Source organism: Myotis lucifugus, unplaced genomic scaffold, assembly GCF_000147115.1.
Source record: "Myotis lucifugus unplaced genomic scaffold, Myoluc2.0 scaffold_6, whole genome shotgun sequence".
NCBI classification, from domain to species: Eukaryota; Metazoa; Chordata; class Mammalia; order Chiroptera; family Vespertilionidae; genus Myotis; species Myotis lucifugus.
This window is the reverse complement of record NW_005871054.1, coordinates 14,278,840-14,298,933: the sequence shown is the minus strand read 5'-3', so window position 1 is coordinate 14,298,933 and position 20,094 is coordinate 14,278,840. Positions and strand designations below refer to the sequence as shown.

General features: G+C 40.1%; 1 protein-coding gene across 3 annotated transcripts in view; it reads left to right on the top strand.

Annotated features, from left to right (window-relative positions):
- CAMKMT (calmodulin-lysine N-methyltransferase) overlaps positions 1–20,094 on the top strand; it is a 276,279-nt gene that overhangs the window by 224,816 nt on the left and 31,369 nt on the right. For 2 of the 3 annotated variants that reach the window (XM_023747208.1, XM_006083398.3), the window contains exons 4-6: positions 11,014–11,074; positions 13,071–13,125; positions 14,187–14,250. In XM_023747208.1, coding sequence (XP_023602976.1) covers positions 11,014–11,074; positions 13,071–13,125; positions 14,187–14,250 — 180 coding nt within the window. The remainder of the gene's footprint in view (positions 1–11,013; positions 11,075–13,070; positions 13,126–14,186; positions 14,251–20,094) is intronic. The other variant, XM_014447683.2, reaches the window with a different exon arrangement.

Here is a 20,094-nt window from a genome sequence, read left to right as displayed (position 1 = left end):
CTGAGGATATTTTTTTCCATTGATTTTTACAGAGAGTAGAAGGGAGAGGGAGAGAAAGAGAGAAACACCGATGTGAGAGAGACACATTGATTGGTTGCCTCCGCATGCTCCCAACCAGGGCTAGGAGCCTGCAACCGAGGTACATGCCCTTGACCAGAATCGAACCTGGGAACCTTCAGTCTGCAGGCCAACACTATCCACTGAGCCAAACCGGCTAGGGCTTACGTCCTGTTTTAACTTTTTAAAAAAATATATATTTTATTGATTTTTTTACAGAGAGGAAGGGAGAGGGATAGAGAGTTAGATACATCGATGAGAGAGAAACATCGATCAGCTGCCTCCTGCACACCCCGCACTGGGGATGTGCCCACATCCAAGGTACATGCCCTTGACCAGAATCAAACCCGGGACCCTTCAGTCTGCAGGCCGACGCTCTATCCACTGAGCCAAACCGGTTAGGGCCTGTTTTAACTTTTAAATCTGATAGGAATTTCTTTAGAGTACTAGTATCTTACGAAGGAAGAGAATTAGGGGAGGAAAGATATGATAGATGCTAGTACTGCCCTTTAGGTTTAATTTGTGACTTTCGGACAGATGCCTTCATTTGCCCTCATCCTGATTAGGAGCCCTTCCATTAAAAACAAGCCCATGAGCTTAGTTAACATTATGTGCCAATGTCAGTGTCTTAGTTTTGACAAATGTAAGATAAGCTGGCCATCCAGTGACTCTCTGTGCTGTCTTTGCAACATTTTATCTTTCTGAAAATCTAAAATTATTCCAAAATAAAAAGTTTATTATTAAAATCCAGATATGTGTGTTTTACAGTAAACATGCTTAAATAAGAAAGCCCTGCCCAACCGATGTTGCTCAGTGGTTGAGCATCAACGTATGAACCAGGAGGTCATGGTTTGATTCCTGGTCAGGGCATGCGACCAGGTTGCAGACTCCATCCCTAGTGGGCACGTGCAGGAGGCAGCCAATCAATGACTCTCTCCCTCTCTCTCATCATTGATATTTCTCTTTCCTTCTCCCTTCCTCTCTGAAATCAATAAAAATATATTTAAAAAAAGAAAGAGAAAGAAAGCCCTTGGCTCTACATTTTGGGGTGCTTTTTCTCAATGTTTCTGCAAACATGCTTATTGAAATGTGATAACCTGAGAAGCGAATGTTTAAGCCCACATTCATGTATGCCATCAGACAGGTCTCTGGATGATCACACTGAGGTGCTCACTTACTTGATATTAAATCAGAAAAAGGAGGATTTAGAATTACCTGACTTTTTGGAATGTCACTTTGAGAGTAAAATACTCTCTCAGCATGTTTACTAGACAATGCCTACTGCATCACACCGAAAGTTGCTTTAAAGTCTGTGTTTTCCTATTAGGCTTGCCATGCGGTGCATTCGTGATCATGTGGAAGTATCTAATGGTTACTTTAAAATTAGAGGCTTTCCAAACAAACTTAAAATCCTAAAACTTCCTCTCCAAGGCATGACAATTCTTGGCTACCCTAGTAAACAGTTTGACATGTGTTTAAATACAATTCAATTTTTTAAAAATCAGATTGTCTTTTCTTAAAGTATGTCTAATGAAGTGTGTGACTGTGTAATGGAGGAGACAGTATTTGATTTTTAATTTTTATGTTAATTTCCACTGTCTTCTGTGGGTATTTGAATTTTTTAAAAACTAAGAACGTAGTAGAAAAATGTGTGTCTGTATCACTGTGCTTAATGCATTGTTTTACTTATGGTTTTGTGGCCATCATTTCCCCTGAAGAGTGAGCTCACTGGGAGTAGGAAGTGAGGCCTCAGTATCTAGCCCAAGTCAGTATGTAGTAATGATTCAGTCAGTATTGGTTTGAATGAATAAATGAATGAAATCACTCAAATGAACGGCTTCCATTTTGAAGGGAACCACATAACTGCCTCTTGATTTGCTCTCTCCACTGCCCTTGCTTTGGGAGGGCCTCACCGTTCGGGCTGGTTTTTATCATTGCTATCAGGCAGCGAGGCATACTCACCTTTCAAATCTGTAAAAAGTATTTAAAAGAAAGAAACTGTTTCTGTTTCAAAACCAATTCTAGTGCATTTTCGACTATGTCAGACACATCTTTGTTAAAAATAAACCGGGATTGGTTTTGAGCGAATAGCCCATATCCTTGCAGATGCTGTGGATGGGTGCATCTGAGCTGCTTATTATATTGATGGGTTTTGCTGCTCGGCAGCAAATGAAAACAGGCAGCTGCTTCCTCCATCAAAGCAGAGAGCAGCCGAGTTTTTATTAACGGAGTGTTCATTTCTTCTATTGCCAAAATTCTTACACAAAACAAAAGAGCAGTTTTAGCACATTATTGCTTAACTAGACATGAACAACTGACAGCAAGTGATAAGCCTGTCTGCTTTTCACAACTGGTAATCATTTTTGGAATAGATGTTTTAATATAGTTGAATATAAATTTTGTAATTTACATCTACAATGGTACGTACATTTATAGATCCAGTTTGTTGCCGGAGAATGAAGGCTATAATCACAAAAGGCTTTTCCTAGTGTTGTTTAATTTTTAATGACTATTTGAAAAACCAGGGAAGGAAAATGAAATCAAATTAATTTCTTTTAAAAAATCCAAGGAGGTGCTAAAGACAATCATACAAGTTGGTTGGAGCCATTTGTAGACGGCCCGGCAGAGCCAGGCCGCTGTGTTTACAGCCCGGACGCGCGCACTGCGTCTCCCTGTTATGCGCAGTGGGCCGCCCACGGCTGGCAGCCGCAGACATTTCTGGAGAGCCAGACTGTCATGTGTCCTTCATGTCAGTGAGTAGCGATGAGCAGGGAAACAGGAAGGACAGAGCCCTGGTCATTTTGCACAGCTGAGATTCTCAGCCAATTCTCATTCTCTCTCTCTCTCTTTTTAAAGCAATCTGAATATCTTCCATTTACTTTCAGATAAAATGCCAGGGAAGGGTTTGTTTCAAGTAAGTTGAGACTGAGCCTCAACGACATGTTGCCTTATTTACGAAGTCCATTTGTTAAGTAATATTTTACCTTTTGGGACTTGCTAACGGCAATTCCTGCTATAAGAAGGCAGCCCCCGCCTGGCTGGCATGGCTCAGTGGCTGAGCGTCCACCTATGAACCAGGAGGTCACAGTTTGATTACCGGTCAGGGCACATGCCTGGGTTTCGGACTCAATCCCCAGTGTGGGGCATGCAGGGGGCAGCCAATCAATGATTCTCTCTCATCATTGATATTTCTATCTCTCTCTCCTTCCTTTCTAATATATATAGATAGATAGATAGATAGATAGATAGATAGATAGATAGATATAGATATAGATCTCTCTCTCTCTCTCTCTCTCTCTCTCTCTCTCTCTATATATATATATATATATATATATATATATATATATACTTTTTTAAGGTAGGCAACCCTCCTCCTTCCCCCTTCCCCACGTGGGCCTAAGAGGAGGAACTTGGAATGAAGGCAGTTTTCTAATAACGAGCCCCCAAGACTTGGAGCTCAGAGGTTCACAGTGCTGGAGACTGGAAGTCCAAGATCGAGGTGTTGGCAGGTGTGGTTCCTCTGAGGCCGCTCTCCTCGGTGTGCAGAAGGCCTCCTTCGCTCTGTGTCTTCACGTGGCCTTTCCTCTGTGCACACGTAGCCCTGGTGTCTCTCCCTCTCCTTTTCAATCGGAGACACAGCAGTATTAGTATTAGTGGGATGATAATCCTGTCTTCTCCTCCCCTCCCGGTGCCAGCACCTCTTGGAATGGAGGCAATTTTGAAATGCTGGGACGTGCATCTTCCAAACAACACCGATAAATAAGTTCTGTGTGTAAGAAGCCTACTCCCAGCGCCGTTTAATAAATGTGCCGCATTGCTTTGGCACATGTAACATGTGCCTCCTGAATACCATTTTCTCTCCGGGAGGCTTTCATACATGTGCAGAGCATGCACTCCTCCACATGGATCTCGGGCTTTCCATTGGTGTGGTGTGGAATTCAGTCACAGTGCTCACCTGGAAGTGAGATCAAGCTGGACTCCGAGGCAGGAAGCTGCCTTGGGAAGGAAATTCATAGGTAACTCAGGAGGAGGGAGCCTCTCTCCTTACCCTTCTTTGGTGTGCCGTGGAACAGGTGCATGTGGTGTTACTGGTCCCCCTCTTCTTCTTCCTCCTCTTCCTCCTCTTTCTCCTCTTCGCCCTCTCCTCCTCCTCCTACTTCTTCTGCATTTTTCTACTGCTAAAGACTGTGCTGTGTCTGGGGAAACCCAGCCCATGTTTCCCTTTGTGCTAGGAGCTCTCTGGTCTGGTTTTCTGGGTCTCACTTTAGACATCCTCACTGACCAGTGTGGATGGAGCATCTTCTCACCTAGGCCCAGGGAGCTCACGCTGGGAGGTGTTCTGCTACCTGTGCTTGGAGACTTTGGGGAAATACCTCTGCGCAAAAGGTAGTTTGTTACCCTGAGGAGGAGAAAACGTATTTGTGGAAAAAATACAGCTTATAGCTGAGAATTGTGCTCAGTGTTAGAGAGGGAAAATTGTACCTGAGAAAGTTGTCTGTTATTACATGCTAGATTAACTAAATAAAAAGCTATCACAACTAGAATATATAGAGGCAGAGCAGTTCTTTTCTGAAGCTGTGAGATTTATTGAACAAAGGCAGTTCTCATTCAATTCCAATAGACATGAAGACTTGACTTTTAAGATTGTTTTGAATCCTAACTAAAATATTTCCTGGTAGGTGTGTAAATTTGAGATTATAGTACCAATAAAATATTTTAACCAATCTGATTTCTTTAAAATGTCCTGGGCTACAGCCCACTGACAGTTGTGTAGGTCTTGTTTGGAAATGCACACACATAATAATCTGTAGCCATTAGATTGAGAGCTGAAAGAGGCCTCAGAAATCAATTCTACCCTTCCCTTTTATTCTTGAAACTAGAGCCCAAATATGACTTGTCCCAAGTCCCAAAATGAATTATCGACATAGTCACGAGAACTAGAAATTCGTTCTCTTGATTCCAGGACCAGCCACCAGGGTTGGGACAGTGTGAAGAAACGGGGCTCTGGAGGCGAGTGTGTGGGCTCAAATCCTGGCTATGTCACTTAAGCTCTCTGTGCTTCCCTGCACCTCGTTGTGCCCCCTGGCTGGCCATAAAGCAGTACTTACCGTATATGGTTATTTTAAAGATTAAAGGAGATATTCCACCTAAAGTGCACAGTCAGTGTTTGCCACATAGTAAGCGTTCACTAAGTCATGCTAAGAATAAGAATCATAACAATAAACCTTATCTGTGCTTACTAGGAACTCTTCTAATTCACCTAAACCTCACACCTATACTTATGGAGTAGAGAGTATTATTACTTCCAGTTAAGGAGTTGATGTAAGGAGAGTTTAGTGACTGGCCAATAGGGTCATAAAGCTGAGAAGCCTCAGAAATGTCTCCCAAGCCCACGGCTTCAATGTATGAGCTGCTGAAGCTGTGGCTGTGGCTGCAGTGTATTCCTTTTTCTCTTTCTCGCTGGGGCTCCAGCATCTTCCTTGTTCTGCCTCCATTTCTCATCTGTCCTTTAATAGCTTCCCCAGCACCTGCTCTAAAGGTGACCCTCAGGCCCATGGCTGGGCCTCGGGGGAACGCTCTCTGAAGACCATGTTCCCCTCCTGCCTGAGCGTCCAGGACAGAGCTGGGACTCCTTTCATCTTTCCCTTCCCTCATACTCATCACACAAATAGGTACCTGAATTAAAAATTGAGTTTGAAATTTTAATGTATTTTTACCTACCCAACTCCCTTTCTTTTTTAAAATTTATTTATTTACTATTGACAGTATTATAGATGTCCCCCTCTTCCCCCATCTACCCTCCTTCACCCCATATCCCGCCCCACACCAGGCCTTCCCCACCCTATTGTCTGTGACCATGGGCTATGTATATTGCATACGTTTTCTTTGGTTAATCTCTTCCCATCTCCTCCACCGCTCTCCCCTCTGAGATCTGTCATTCTACTCCATGCATCCATGCCCCTGGACCTATTTTGTTCGTTAGATTCCACATATATCGTGTGATATTTGTCTTTCTCTGATGGGCTTATTTTGCTTAGCACAATAATCTCCAGATTCATGCATGCTGTAACAAAGGGTAAGAGTTCCTTTTTTTTTTTTACAGCTGCATAATATTCCAGGATGTAATTGTACCACAGGTGTTTTTTTTTTTTTATCTACTCATCTATTGATGGACACTTGGGCTGTTTCCAGATCTTAGCTATTGTACATAACGCTGCTATGAACATAGGGGTGTATGTATTCTTTCTGACTGGTGTTTCAGGATTCTTAAGCTATATTCCCAGAAGTGGGATTGCTGGGTCACACGGCAGTTCCATTTTTAATTTTTTTAGGAAACGCCATTCTGTTTTCCACATGGCTGCACCAGTCTGCATTCCCACCAGCAGTGCACGAGGGTTCTCTTTTCCCCACATCCTCACCAGCATTTGCTGTTTGTTAATTTATTGATGGTAGCTATTCTGACAGATGTGAGGTGATACCTCATTGTAGTTTTAATTTGCATCTCTCTGATGATTAGTAACATTGAGCATTTTTTCATATGTCTATTGGCCATCTGTGCTAGTATGTCCTCTTTGGAGAAGTATCTATTCAAGTCCTTTGCCCATTTTTTAATTGGATTGTTTGTCTTCCTGGTGTTGAGTTCTATGAGAACTTTATATATTTTGGAAATTAGTCCATTGTCAGATGTATCATTGGTGAATATGTTCTCCCATATAGTGGGTTCCCTTTTCATTTTGATGGTGGTTTCTTTTGCTGTGCAAAAGCTTTAGTTTGATGTAGTCCCATTTGTTTACATTTTCCTTTGTTTCTCTTGCCCTAGGAGATATACTGGTGAAAATACTGCAAAGTGAGATGTCTGAGATTTTACAGCCTAAATTTTCTTCTAGGATTTTTATGATTTCTTGACTTACATTTAAGTCTTTTATCCATTTTGAGTTTATTCTTGTGTATGGTATAAGTTGGTGATCTAGTTTTATTTTTTTACATGTAATTATTCAATTTTCCCACCACCATATATTGACAAGTTTAATCAAACCATACCTGTTAAACTAACCCATTTTGCAATCGTAGAAGAATTTATTATTAAAATATTTGGTTAATTTTTTGTGCTCCTTTATTTTTCCTCATGCTCATTCTCTGTCCTATCGGTTCAGTTGGTTTCTCCAGGAACAGGAGAAGAAATAAAATTGCAAAACAATTCATTTGGACCCTTGTTTTTGCAACCTAGTGTGCTTTGCAATCTAGAGGTGAAGAAAATATCATAAAAGTATAATCATGGTTAATAAAATTCCCTGCATAAAAACATGTCCAAATAGTAACAATGGCAATAGCAGAAGCATCAATAGCTATCATTATTAAAAAAACTTTATTATGTGCCAGGCATTGTTCTAAGTTCCTTACATGCATTAGCTCATTTGATCCTCCCAACAACACTATAATTAGTACTTTTCTTGCTTGTACTTAACAAATGAGAGAACTGTGGCATTACCCAACAATGCTGGCTAAAGTAGCACCCCGCATAGTTATTCTCAGTTTCATTAATGTTTTATTTCCTTCACAACATTAATTACTCTCTGAAATTACCTACTTTACTGTCTATTGCCCCTGTTGAAGTTTTCTGGGTAAGGCCTTTGTTTTATTCACTGCTGTATCCCAGCTTCTAGAGCAGGCCTGGCTGCCAATAACTGTATGCTGAAGGGATGGATGAATGAATGAAGGAGGCTTACATTTAAGTAGTTTATCCAAGGTGATGTAACCATAAGAGCCGGTATTCAAGCTGAACTCTGTCTAACTCCAAAGCATGGTTTTCTGTTATAGCTTTTTATACCCTAAAGTCTTCCTAGATATAGTCTAACCCAAGCCTAGTATTTTGCAGATGAGGGTACAGAAGCTCAGAAAGGCTAATTCCCCCCCCCCAATATCACACAGATTGTTAGTGGCAGAGCCAGAATCAGAGCCTAGACCCCTAGTGAGTGTTTTTGCACCATGAATTCAGTCTCCCCAGTTCATATAAAATCTATATGCTACTGCTGTGCATCATCCACCCACATATTAATGCCATAAACCTAAGTCATACTTGACACCTCCCTCTCTCTTACCACCCTCTTCCTCTAATTCACTATAAAGTCTTGCCAGTGTACCTTCTAAAGATAGCTCATATCTTTCCACTTTTCTTCCTGTCCTCTATTACCCAAGCCACCATCAACACTCACCTATGTAATTGTAGTAGCCGCCTACCTAATTTCCCCTGCCTTCTCTTGCCCCTTTTCAATCTATTTTCTTTAGAGTAGCCAGACTTACCTTCTAAAATGCAAATCTAATCATACCACTCTGCTGCTTAAATTTTATTATTTGTTTTACGATGCAATTTAAAATTCTTAACATGGTCTTTGAGCTTGTGGGATCTGGCCCCTAACCACCCCTCCAGTCTCATCTTACACTACTCTCTTCCTTTCTCATTTATTGTTCTGCTCCACTGACCCTATTTCTATTCCTAAGAATCAAGCTCTTCAAAGTTTTAATTCATGAGCCCCCCCCCCCTTCTATGGGCCATCTCCTCTACCCCTGTCTCCTTTTTCTCTTCTACTTGCCTCCTCATCCTCTGGGTCCCAGCTTACATTTCATTTCTACAGGTAAGTATTCTCCGATGGACTCCTCCCAACTTCCCCTCTGACCAGGTCAAGTCCCCTATGAAATGTTCTCAGAAGTACCATCAATTTTTCCCACATGGCATTTATTACAATTATAATTAGGCATGTCATTTGTGTAATTATTTAGTTAATGTCTCCTCCCTAATAGACTGAAGCTCTAGTGACCATGCTGTGATCCACAGAGACATAGTAGATGCCTCATAAAAATTTATGGAGCATTCTGTAGTTCCTGGGATGAAATATCAGTGACAATACAGAAATGTTTAAGGAAAAGGAGACAGAACGTAAACACTAAAAACAGTCCAAAAGACTTCCTTACCCATTCCAGCATGAGCAGCTTTTCCTTTTAGTAACATCCATCAGTGCATTTCTGTTCCCAGGAGAACCTACAGCTTCGCTAAGGGGGTGTTGGCCTCTCCAGTTGAGTGTCAGATTTGAGAGAGGCCTTCCTTCTGATAGCTTTGCTGGGTAGAGTAATCTTGGTTGTAGGTCCTTACTTTTCATCACTTTGAATATTTCATGTCACTCCCTTCTGGCCTGCAAAGTTTCTGTTGGGAAATCAGCTGACAGTCATATGGGCACTCCCTTGTAGATAACCCAACTGCTCTTCTCTTGCTGCTTTTAAGATTCTCTCTTTTTCTTTAATCTTTTTTGTTTTAATTATGATGTGTCTTGGTGTGGGCCTCTTTGGGTTCATCTTGTTTGGGATTCTGCGCTTCCTGGACTTGTATGTCTATTTCCTTCACCAAGTTAGGGAAGTTTTCTGTCATTACTTTTTCAAACAGTTTTTCAATTTCTTGCTGTCTCTCTTCTCCTTCTTGCACCCGCATGATGTGAATGTTGGTACGCTTGAAGTTGTCCTGGAGGCTCCTTACACTATTTTCATTTTTGGGGAGGTGATTCTTTTTTCTTTTTGCTATTCTGATTGGGTGTTTTTTTGCTTCCTTATATTCCCAATCGCTGATTTGATTCTTGGTTTCATTTTTAAAAAGATTTTTCTTGATTGATTTTAGAGAGAGAGTATGTGAAAGAGAGAAACATCTATTTGTTGCTCCACTTATTCATGCATTCATTGATTGATTCTTGTATATGCCCTGACCAGGATTGAACCTGCAACCTTGGTGTATCAGGATGATGCTCTAACCAACTGAGCTAACCCAACCAGGGCTGAGACTTTGCTGCAGCAAATGCTCTATGGGGTTGTCTCTTTGCTGTTCATAGATTTATCCATTGATTCTTTTAAGATTTTACTTACCAATTTTTTGACATCCTTTTCTCTGAAATGCCAGATTTCTTACTCCTCAAAGCTAGAGATGCATCTGGGAGAAAAAAATTAAGTGTTCTTAGGTGTTTCAGTTTTGCATCAAGACCTATTAGAAGAGAACTTAGAACTAAGCGAACTACTCTTTCCCAAGATTGCACAGCCATGCAGGATGCCTGGTGCCCTGCCTGATCTTTGAGTCTGGCCATTTGGGGAAAGCATAATTGTTATAAGGCGATTGTTTATTCTGATTATTGCAGTCATACATATTTATTGTAAACATTTTGGGAAATATAAAAGTATAAAGAGAAAACTTAACTGTGATAACTACCAGGAACTATAATTTCCTAATATGTTTGTCTCCTCTTTAAGCAATTCATATACATTCATGAAGACTACTTAAGTCTATTAAACTAGTAAAAGATTTACAGATGATGATTTTAGAAAATGCCCATCCATGGAATTTAGTGGGAAGAGTTATCGTTAAATTTAATGATGTACCAAAGTTGGAAAATTTTAAATTTCTTAATTGTATGCTCCAGTTTGATTTTTATTAATTGGAAAAAGGGAAAAACTGTGCATATTTAAAAAATTAGTATGGAATCAAACAAAAAGGTATAATGACCTCAGTGGTTTTATTTGCTCCTGTAAGTGATTTTCCATTTATTTTTGCCTAACATAAGATGCATATACAGTAGGTCTTTAACTGATGCATATGAATTGGCTGAAATCCCATTAAAATTTAACTTTTGATATTTGAAATTTGGTTATTGTTTTTGCTGTTTTGTTGTGATTGACATTTAGTAAAATTTATTTAGAATATTGTACTATTTTCCTGAGTTATAAATTTACCATCATAAAATCAACAACAAAAGAAACTCATGTGATATAATACTACTAATAATTATGTTACATTTGTTTAAAGTCAAAATGGCTTATTCTGAGTATAATTTTAAAAAGCCATTTCCTAAAGAATGACTGCAAGGAATGATTCTAGAAGAGACTTCTATAATACAAAAAGGTCTATCCCCTTGTGTTTTTCAGGCATCTGGCCGGCTGAAGAGGTTTTGGCTTACTACTGCCTCAAGCACAGTGAGATATTCAGGTACAAAGCTGCACTGAAAAATACTTTTTTCCCCCAGCCCATTATGGGTATTGTATCTGCATGTTAAAGATTGTTATGGTTACACTCTTCAAATTAAATTGTTTAAAAGATAAGAAAATGAGAGAGAGAGAGAGAGAGAGAGAGAGAGAGAGAGAGAGAGGAAACAAGAAGAAAGAGAAAAAAGTTCATGGTGAAAACATGTTGCTTCTAAAAAAATCTGAATTGCCTTTGGGTACTAATATTGCACAGCAAGCTTTTTGCTATATGTCAAAAGCTTTTGATTTTTACTCAAGGCTTTTTATTTCACTTTGATTTTGGGGAAACAAAAGTGAAGCTCCAATCAATCCTTACTGATTGTAAAGGTCAAAAAAAACCCCACAGAAACAATAAAGACTTTCTTTAAACTTCTGCCAGAGAAGTCACTACAGAATTTTTTATAAATAGATATCCCACAGCTATTATTTAAAGGTGCCATCCCACCCCCGGTTTGTAAAGGTGTTTTGTACACTTAACAACGTGTATTTATAAAATATAGTAATAAATAGTAATTATAGATTCATGCTACAGAAATAAATGTTTTCAACTGTCAGTGTGCATTATAGATCAAACCCATGCATGAGGTTTAGGAAAAAGAAAAAAAAAACTTCTTTTATTTGAAAATTATAAAGATGTTTGGTAGACCCAGAAAATAAAGGTTTTTTTATTTAAAATCTCATTTTATAAAAGTCATCCACTAGAAGCTTCCTGAATAGCCCATTATGATTCCAGACAAGCCGTTAGAGATCATGGTGTGTGTGTTTTAGCAATATGTACTTACAAGACTGGGTCAATAATGTATATTTTTTGAAGTTCAATGGGCCCATATTTACCAACTAGTCTGTAATTGCTTTGAACAACTGAATACCCATTAAGTGCATTTTGGACTATGAATGTTCTTGTTTGGCTTTTTCTCCTCCCCTTCCCTCCCTTTCCACCTCTCCTTCCCTTTTAGTGCTGCTTCCGCCCCCCCCCCCCTTTCGGGTGAGGTAATAAACTTCCCAAACTGGGATAAAGAAACAATCTTAAGAATCTAAACATGTAGAATAAGAGCAGGGCAGTATTGAATTTGGGCTGCAGAGCTGCCCTGGACGCCTGGCATTTGCTCATCTCGCTGTGCTTAAGCTTGACTGGAGCTCCAATCAGCGGGCAGGGGGCCAGGGCGAGGATGTCACCCGTGGAGCGCTGATATTTAGGCACAAAGAGGAAGGTAAGTGCAGAGTGCCACGTTAGCCTGTCAGCTTTAACTTGGAGCCGCTCTACTTGGGAGCGGTGAAGTCAGAGCCCAGTCATTACTTTAGCTGGGTTTGCTGGCTTAACCATATTATGTCCCTGCATTGTTTATTCACTGTGTTGTGTCGGGGTCAATTGTGATTTAAGTGTTAATTGCTAAATGCTCTTTGTGTAATTGTTCCTGATGGGGGCGGTTCAGCTTTCCCAAATGTTTCGGTTTGTTTTAGATTATTATTTTTTTTTAAATTCAAGATTGCATTTATTTTGTGTGTGTTGTGTGTGTGTGTGACGATAATATAGGTATATACACACTCACGTATATTCTTCATTTACTTGTCTAACTGTTTTTGAAGGAATGAATGTGGATTAACAGTGTTATCCTTTCCTAACAATTATCTTTCGCTACTCTAGCTAGTTTAGTTCTAAAAGACAGCGCCATTGACAAGGGAAAAAAAGGGATCCTTCTCAGATTTTTCAGCTCAGCGGTGGTAATGTTGCAGTGAACACTAATGAGGGAACCCCCACTGGTTTGCCTGCTTTGTGACTTTTCTATTTCATAATTATTTTTAAAACGCAAAACGACATGAGGTAGCCCAGTCATGTCCCGACAACTTCCTGGTAGCGCCGTTCTTACTGCAGATGGCAATTTGTTCTTGTAACATATATCTCTCTCCGACCATTTTCATCTAATTTGTATGGGTTCTACCGTTTCTTTTCTCTCTTTCAGGGACCTTGCTGTGTGTGAGCTAGGGGGTGGCATGACATGCTTGGCTGGGCTCATGGTAGGTCTTTTCTCAATTCCAATCTCATTCAGAGGGAGGAACAAAAGGAAAAATGTTCCAGGGCCTCCAACTGCTGGGTCAGAGAACCGTCAACAGCATCAGCTGCGGTCAAGCTGCCGGGTCTTGAGAGACCTTCTAGATTGACTTACTTTCGGATCATATTGATTTTTATGGCTGCCTCGATGAGCAGAAACATTTTACCTCAGTGAGTCGATATCGCTTGTCGTGACATTCCAGGCCTCTCACCGTCTTTCTTTGCCATAGCGAAAGCATTTTTTTTTTCCTTTCAGATTATAGTCCCATTTGCTAAGATTCAGGAATAGCCCGGCGAATCACAGTTGGAGCACCATGATATAGCTGCTAATGTTTTGCCTGCATTATTACACCAACAAACATGATCCAGAGCGCTCCGTAATTAGATTCTTTTGAATTAGATTGGCCATTCAGGAACGTCGTTCCCCATTCTCTGGGTTCTGAGTCATGTATTCAGGAGATACTATGTAGCAGCACAGTGCATTAGACAAGTTTTTATGTCTCTACAAATAAAAGCATATTGTTACACTGATTGGCATTTGACAAACCTGTCGCTCTTACACAATGTGTCGAGGTTACAGCCCAATGTGCGAGCATGTCAAAGCTCACAAAAAAATTACCCTCACAAAGCCATCTGCCTGCAATGCAAAGTTATATGAAGGGCATCAGGCAGTCAGACAGAAGCAAGCTGAAAGGCAGAGTGACAGCCTTGTATGATGGCTCTACTAGATAAACAGAAGCCCACAAATGAAAGCCTCTCAGAATACCATCATCCGCTGTCACAATGCAATTACCGAACAGAATGATAGCAAGATAGAGGCTCCCGCAAATGGAATGATAAAAGTATTGACTGATTTGATTGAATGATTAAAATAATGCAGACATAAAATGAAAAAAGATTGAAGATTGTTACAGAGAAATAGGTGAGGAAGCATGATACTGAAGGCTTGTCACTCCTGTCTTCACTTCCACACAGACAAGCATATTTGCTCATTGTTTGCTGTGCTCCCCCCGCCTTTTTTTTCCAGGTTGCTATTTCTGCAGATGTCAAAGAAGTTCTGTTAACTGATGGGAATGAAAAGGCCATCAGAAGTATCCTTATTCAGATAGAAAATGGGTTTGTGGCGTTCATTCCTCCCCTCTCCCGATCCCCTCCCACCCCCGGCAGGCTGAGTAACGGTTGATATAAAGAAAGTCAGCATGGGGTATTAAAAAAGAGTTTCCCCCATACATATGATAAGTAATTAAGAAAAAGTAGAAATATATGGAGTTCATTGGGCAAGATGAAGTGTTGTTTATTTTGATCGATTTTAATGGTAACTTCTCCTTAAAGGAGCCTATGATTTGTGGACTATTCGAGGCAGGAAGAACATTTTGTTTCCAAATAATTTTCAGGCATTCTTGTTTTTTATTTCCACTGAAATTTGCCAGCACAAAATAAGTTACTTAATATTTATTACATTGGATATTGCTTACAAAAATTAGCTTTCTTGTGTTTGGTAGTGTACATCTGTGCCATGTAATATTATGCCTACTCTAATTCCTGAGGAGTTACTTCTATCTCCCCGCTGAAAACAGCTAGCAGGTTTTCATTATTTCCTTTTATTTAGGATTATAAGAGCTATCTCTTTTTTTCTGCCATGCTATTACAGTTCAAACCCCATTATATTAGATTATGCTTTACTAATATGTACACAGAGTTCATGAAAATTGAACTGTACTTTAACTAAGAAAGCAAGCATAATTTGTGGCTACTTTAGCAATCGAGCTGATTTGTTCAGGGGCAGTTAACAGCCGTTAGAAATTGAGAGGAAAAGTGGAAGATATGTTTGCTTTGGGTTTTTCGGTGTGCCTTACATTTACATTCTGAAGAAGGTAATCTCCTCATTTGAATTTGAGACTCCTAAAATGTCAAAGCAGGTCTGATTTTTTTTTTTTGTGGCATCTTACATAAAGCCTTTTTAAAAATTATTTTCTTTTGCTACTTCCGCTCTGTAATTTTTTTTTGCAAATAAAATTTGCAGCAGCTCCATCAGGCTGCTCCGACGGGAGGAAGGAGGTACCAGAAGCACAGTAGCTGATATTGTGCAGCCGCACTTGTGTGCTCTACAGAGCCCCACCCAGCTAATTGCCTGACAGACTTAAAAAAATTCAGGAAGGAAAAACAGCCAATCACAGGCTTGGCCTTTCACACAAGAGAAAGAGATCACAAAAGGTGCTTCCTTTTTTAAAATGCAGGATTTTAATCATGATCTTCAGGCTGTCGCAAGTTTCTCAAAATATTCCTGAAGATGAGCCCATGTTGTTCATTCACTCTGCTTTTATTCTGAGTTATTTCGTGCACGGTATCATTTCCCTGTGCTCCTCCTCCGCATGTCAGGGAACACAGAGAGCGAGAGGGAGTCAGGTATGCCGGCTCAGCCCCAGCGGATCTGTTCTTCCAGGGGAGAAAAGGGGGCAGGACTATTGGGCAAGAGAAGGTCATTTTAGCCACAGAAACTTTCTGCTTGGGCCCAGCAACCTGAGGTTTTCCTTAAGTCAGCAGGTGTCTCACTTAGCAGCCTCAGGAACCAATTAGAACTTTTAACAAAGTCTGGGAAACATCTGTAGTCCGCATGTAAATTTAATGACACAAATTATTAGCGAGCTAAACGACAGAGCTTCCAAAGAAAGGAAGCAATGCTAATGTCACTAATTAACGCACCTTGGCTTTCAACAGCAAAGATGCCAGACCAGCTCTTGAAATCAGAGAGGAAATCTCAGATTCTGTGTTCACTCTGCCGGCCTTTCAAAGAAATGATTGGTACAGCCCCCTCCCAAGAAAATGGATTTTTAACATTTGGTCCTCAGAAGCTCAGCCCTGAGAGTGCTTTTTTGTGCCGGGGTTTACAATGGGTTTAATATAGCGGGGTGCCAGAGGGCAGGAGGGGAAGAACTCTACAATGTAGATAAAGTAGGTCCTTTCAGGATGCAGACCCAAACGGGCAGTGCTTTATTTCGTCTCTCAGGACTTTCCTAGTGCAGTGCGGTTTTCGTCACGCCGCTGTTCTATGTTTGTGTGCATTTTCCTGTTGTAACTAGATCTAATTTTTTTAAAATTAAAAGAAACAAGCATGCATCAAGCCTTAAAAAATTGGCAATGTGTTTTTCCTGCTCTTAATACTAATGATATCCTGACTTGCTAATAGAGCTTACAACTGGCATTCATCCTGCGCAGTTTTGCTGAGTGAGGTTAATATGAATGAAAAAAATTTTTTTTCTATGTGTGTGCCCATTTTCTGTTGGAATAACGAATTCACTGAATCACATGCTGTTGATGCATATGGGTCGAAACAGACTCATTTAAAAATTACTGTTTACGTCTTTCCTTTAAAATTTTAGGAAGCCTAAATTATATAGCAGTTGTAGGATATTATTCAAAAATTACTTTCTAAAAAGTAAAAGTGGATGTCAACCAAAAAAAGGGGGAGAAACATTGCCAGAAGCCAGAAAATCTCTAAGCAAAGCTGCTAATTATTCTTAATGGGCAAGATGAGCACATTAAGAAACAAATGAATACATCAGTGAAATGTAATTGAAAATCGACCTGGCAGTCGCGCATCACATCTGAGTATTGGCCTGTATATTATTCTCATCTTTTAAAAAATTATTTCTGTTGTTCTTGGCATCTGAATTTAATGAATCTACCTGGGCCTTACTTCCTAGTCTCTTAATCTTCTAACATTCTGATTCTTACCTTTTTTAAAAATAGAGCAATTCCTGATATTTTCTTTTTATCTTCTGTTATTTCTGATTTTTAAATATGTGAGGCAATGGAAAGATGTGTTCTGAATCTTTATATCATAGAAACATATCAACCAGTTGTGAGGTTATTTTATTCACTGTCTTCCTAAAATGTATCCAGTGGATTGGCTGTATCTTCTAGAGCAGTGGTCACCAACCTTTCAGACCACCCGTGGCAGTTGATGACCGCTGTCTAGAGCTCTCTACCTTGACCTGGAAAGCTAGATGTTGATTTGAGATTTATTAAACAGATATCTGAAAAGAGATGAAGACTTGCGGTATAAGTGAATGTTGTAAGTCTGAACATTTTCTCAGATTCCTGGGTAGATGTCTCTGAGGCTCTCCGTGGCCCTTAAACTACAGAGCCCCCCACCTCAGAGTGCCTCTCCGTACTGATGCCGTGATTTAGCTGTACCCGGAGAGAACAAAGGATAAGTTAGAACATAACATCATTTGGTTCATCCATTTGTCAAACTTATCTTGAAATAGTATGGAATGTATTCCTTTCCTTTGGTGCTGCCCTTTTAGTGTAATTACGAATTCTCCAAGTGCCCACAGATAATAATTACTCCATAAAATTTGTAGCTGGCAATGGCAATGACATAAGAATAGGGGAGAGAAAGGATATACTGAGTTATTATGGATGCTAAGCTTCTTCCAAATCATAATGAATAAAAGTACAACATCTAAAGGTGAGCATCCCTCTCCGCTACACTCACTACTCGCCCAACACAAGCACCCCGCCTTGACCCCTCCTCAGTAAACATCAAGTTGCCACCTGCAGCATATGGCAACGCTTGGCGACCCATTTCCTGTGCCCCTGACCCAAGCGTCTCATCCCCACAGTATGCACAGTCTGGATCATGATCTCAAGCTTAAGATTCTTCCAAATTTGGTTAATTTCATGTCCATTTTAAAGGACACCCCGGCTTACCATTATTTTAACAGAATCCCTGATTAACAGGCATTGATCAGTGAAGCTGCATGTGGACTGAGCAGCCTGGGTTGGGGATGGTTGGGACCTTGGGAATGCCGGGCCCTCCGCCTCCACCCAGGCCCCTCCTGCAATACCAATGCCAGCTGAAGTATTGATGCCAGCACTTCTGTGTACAAGATGAGTCACACATGGACCTCTGTGGGCCTCACATTGGGCAAGAACTCAGCAAATAGCTTTGAAACTTAATTTTTAGTTAATTAATTAAAATTAATTCAACCAGTATTAACTGCATGCATTTCAGGTGCTAAAGAGACAGCAGAGGACAAGACAGACCAAGCCCCTGTCTTTGTTGGCCACAGGCTACGCCTTGGCTAGAGCACATATTTATACATGGGAAAGACACTGGAAACCTACAGGGTAGAAGTTCTTGGATTCCCTCCAGTGACTTAAATTCTACAATATAAATGTTCACTTAACTGACTCTGAGTGGCAGGGAAAGAAGGTGAAGCTTCATTGCCAAACCTCATTTGAGTTACAATCACCAGCCTCTTCAGCCCTCCAAAGCTTTTACTTGAATTATTGAAAAAGATAATGAATTGACATGAATTAGGCACCTACTATGTGTCAGGCTCCTCGTATGTGACACTCCATTAAGCCCGTAAAATAGGTTTCATCATTCCTGTTCTGAGGTGGAGCTCAGGGAGGTTAACTGACCCACGTTTACACAGCCGCTAAGAATCGGAACCGGCGCTAGAAGCCACGTTCAGTTGACTTCAAAGAGTCTTTTTCTCCCATTAAACAGTTCTCTTTACCAAAAGCCGGGCTGCTTGGGTGAGTGTCGTCTTGCATTTCCTCAGCGCCCTCTGGAAGAAAAGTCCTCTCATCCATAAACCACGGCTGACATTGCTAAAAGAGTTCAGGTCACCTCTATGCCATCTTCTCAATTCATTTGAGTAATGAGCACACTTAGGAATATTTGGCGACCTTTAAATTAGCAAATATTGTCACACTTTAGAAACTTTAGAAATAAAAGTAAACAGGATTTATATAGTAATTTCATAGTTTCCTACTCTCACCTTTGATGTTCCAGTGAGGAATAAAGGAAACATGAACCACGAAGGTAATGCCGCTTGAGCCGCAATGTTCTTCTTTTTCAAATGCTTTCTTGTTTAAAGAACAATACCAATTCTCAAAATGTGTGTGTGACCACCGATAAATATATACAATTACTAATTGCAGAAGGAGGTTAATATTTTAAATCGTGTTATGTATAATAGGTAACATAATTTGTTTAAATAAGTGATATCGTTATTATGCAAAAATATAATTTTAAGAATAAAAATCAACTGAAGCAAAATTATAATGGAGCCCCACTCCTGAGCTTTGCTTTATTTGAGAAGAACATGTAGAGCTAGAATCCTGGTCTCCTTTTAGCCACGAGCATGTGTCCTCTGGCTCTGGAGGTCTGTTTGCCCAGGCAAGGAGATTGGAGGTGATTACTCTGCATCCGTTGAATCAGAAATCTCTCTTTGCACCCAGCACCTCCCACTGGAGTCTCCCAGAAGGTGGGTGCAGTTCAGAGAACACGATTTGGTCCATTCTATCCAAAACTGTCCTGGACAGACCGACTACGATTGATTGAATTTCCTTTATTACCCTGAGGTGACACAGAAGAAAGGCCACATTTATTATTGGGCACAGTGCCAACTAGAGGAACCACCCAAAAACCCCACCTAAAGTAACGGGTGGGGATCAGAATGTCAGAATATATCTCTTAAGGTAGTATTTTCATACGCTATTGACATTTTTTTCTAACCCACCAAATATATTCTCTCCCCAGTTCTAAAAGTAAAGCAGCCTAAATACTGCTGTGAATTTTTTTTCATTTAAAAAAATTGCTCCTAGAATATAAATATATATGCTTGCTTCAGCCTGGCCACCTGAAGTCACATGTTTATAAATTGTATAAAAGTATATAGTGTTGAGATGTTTACTAAAAATTATTAATAGGTTTTCTGAGTTATATAATTTAACTTCCCTGTGACTATTTTATAAAAAGTATTACCTCCAGTAACAAAATAACATGTTTTGCTTGATAGATTAGGCATGTACTCACAGGACGCGACAGGTGTACCTGTCACATTATGGCTTGCAGTTGGATGCCATGGAAACGCTGACTAGGGTGTGGCCAGAGTGTGGGGGAGCTCAATCAAAAA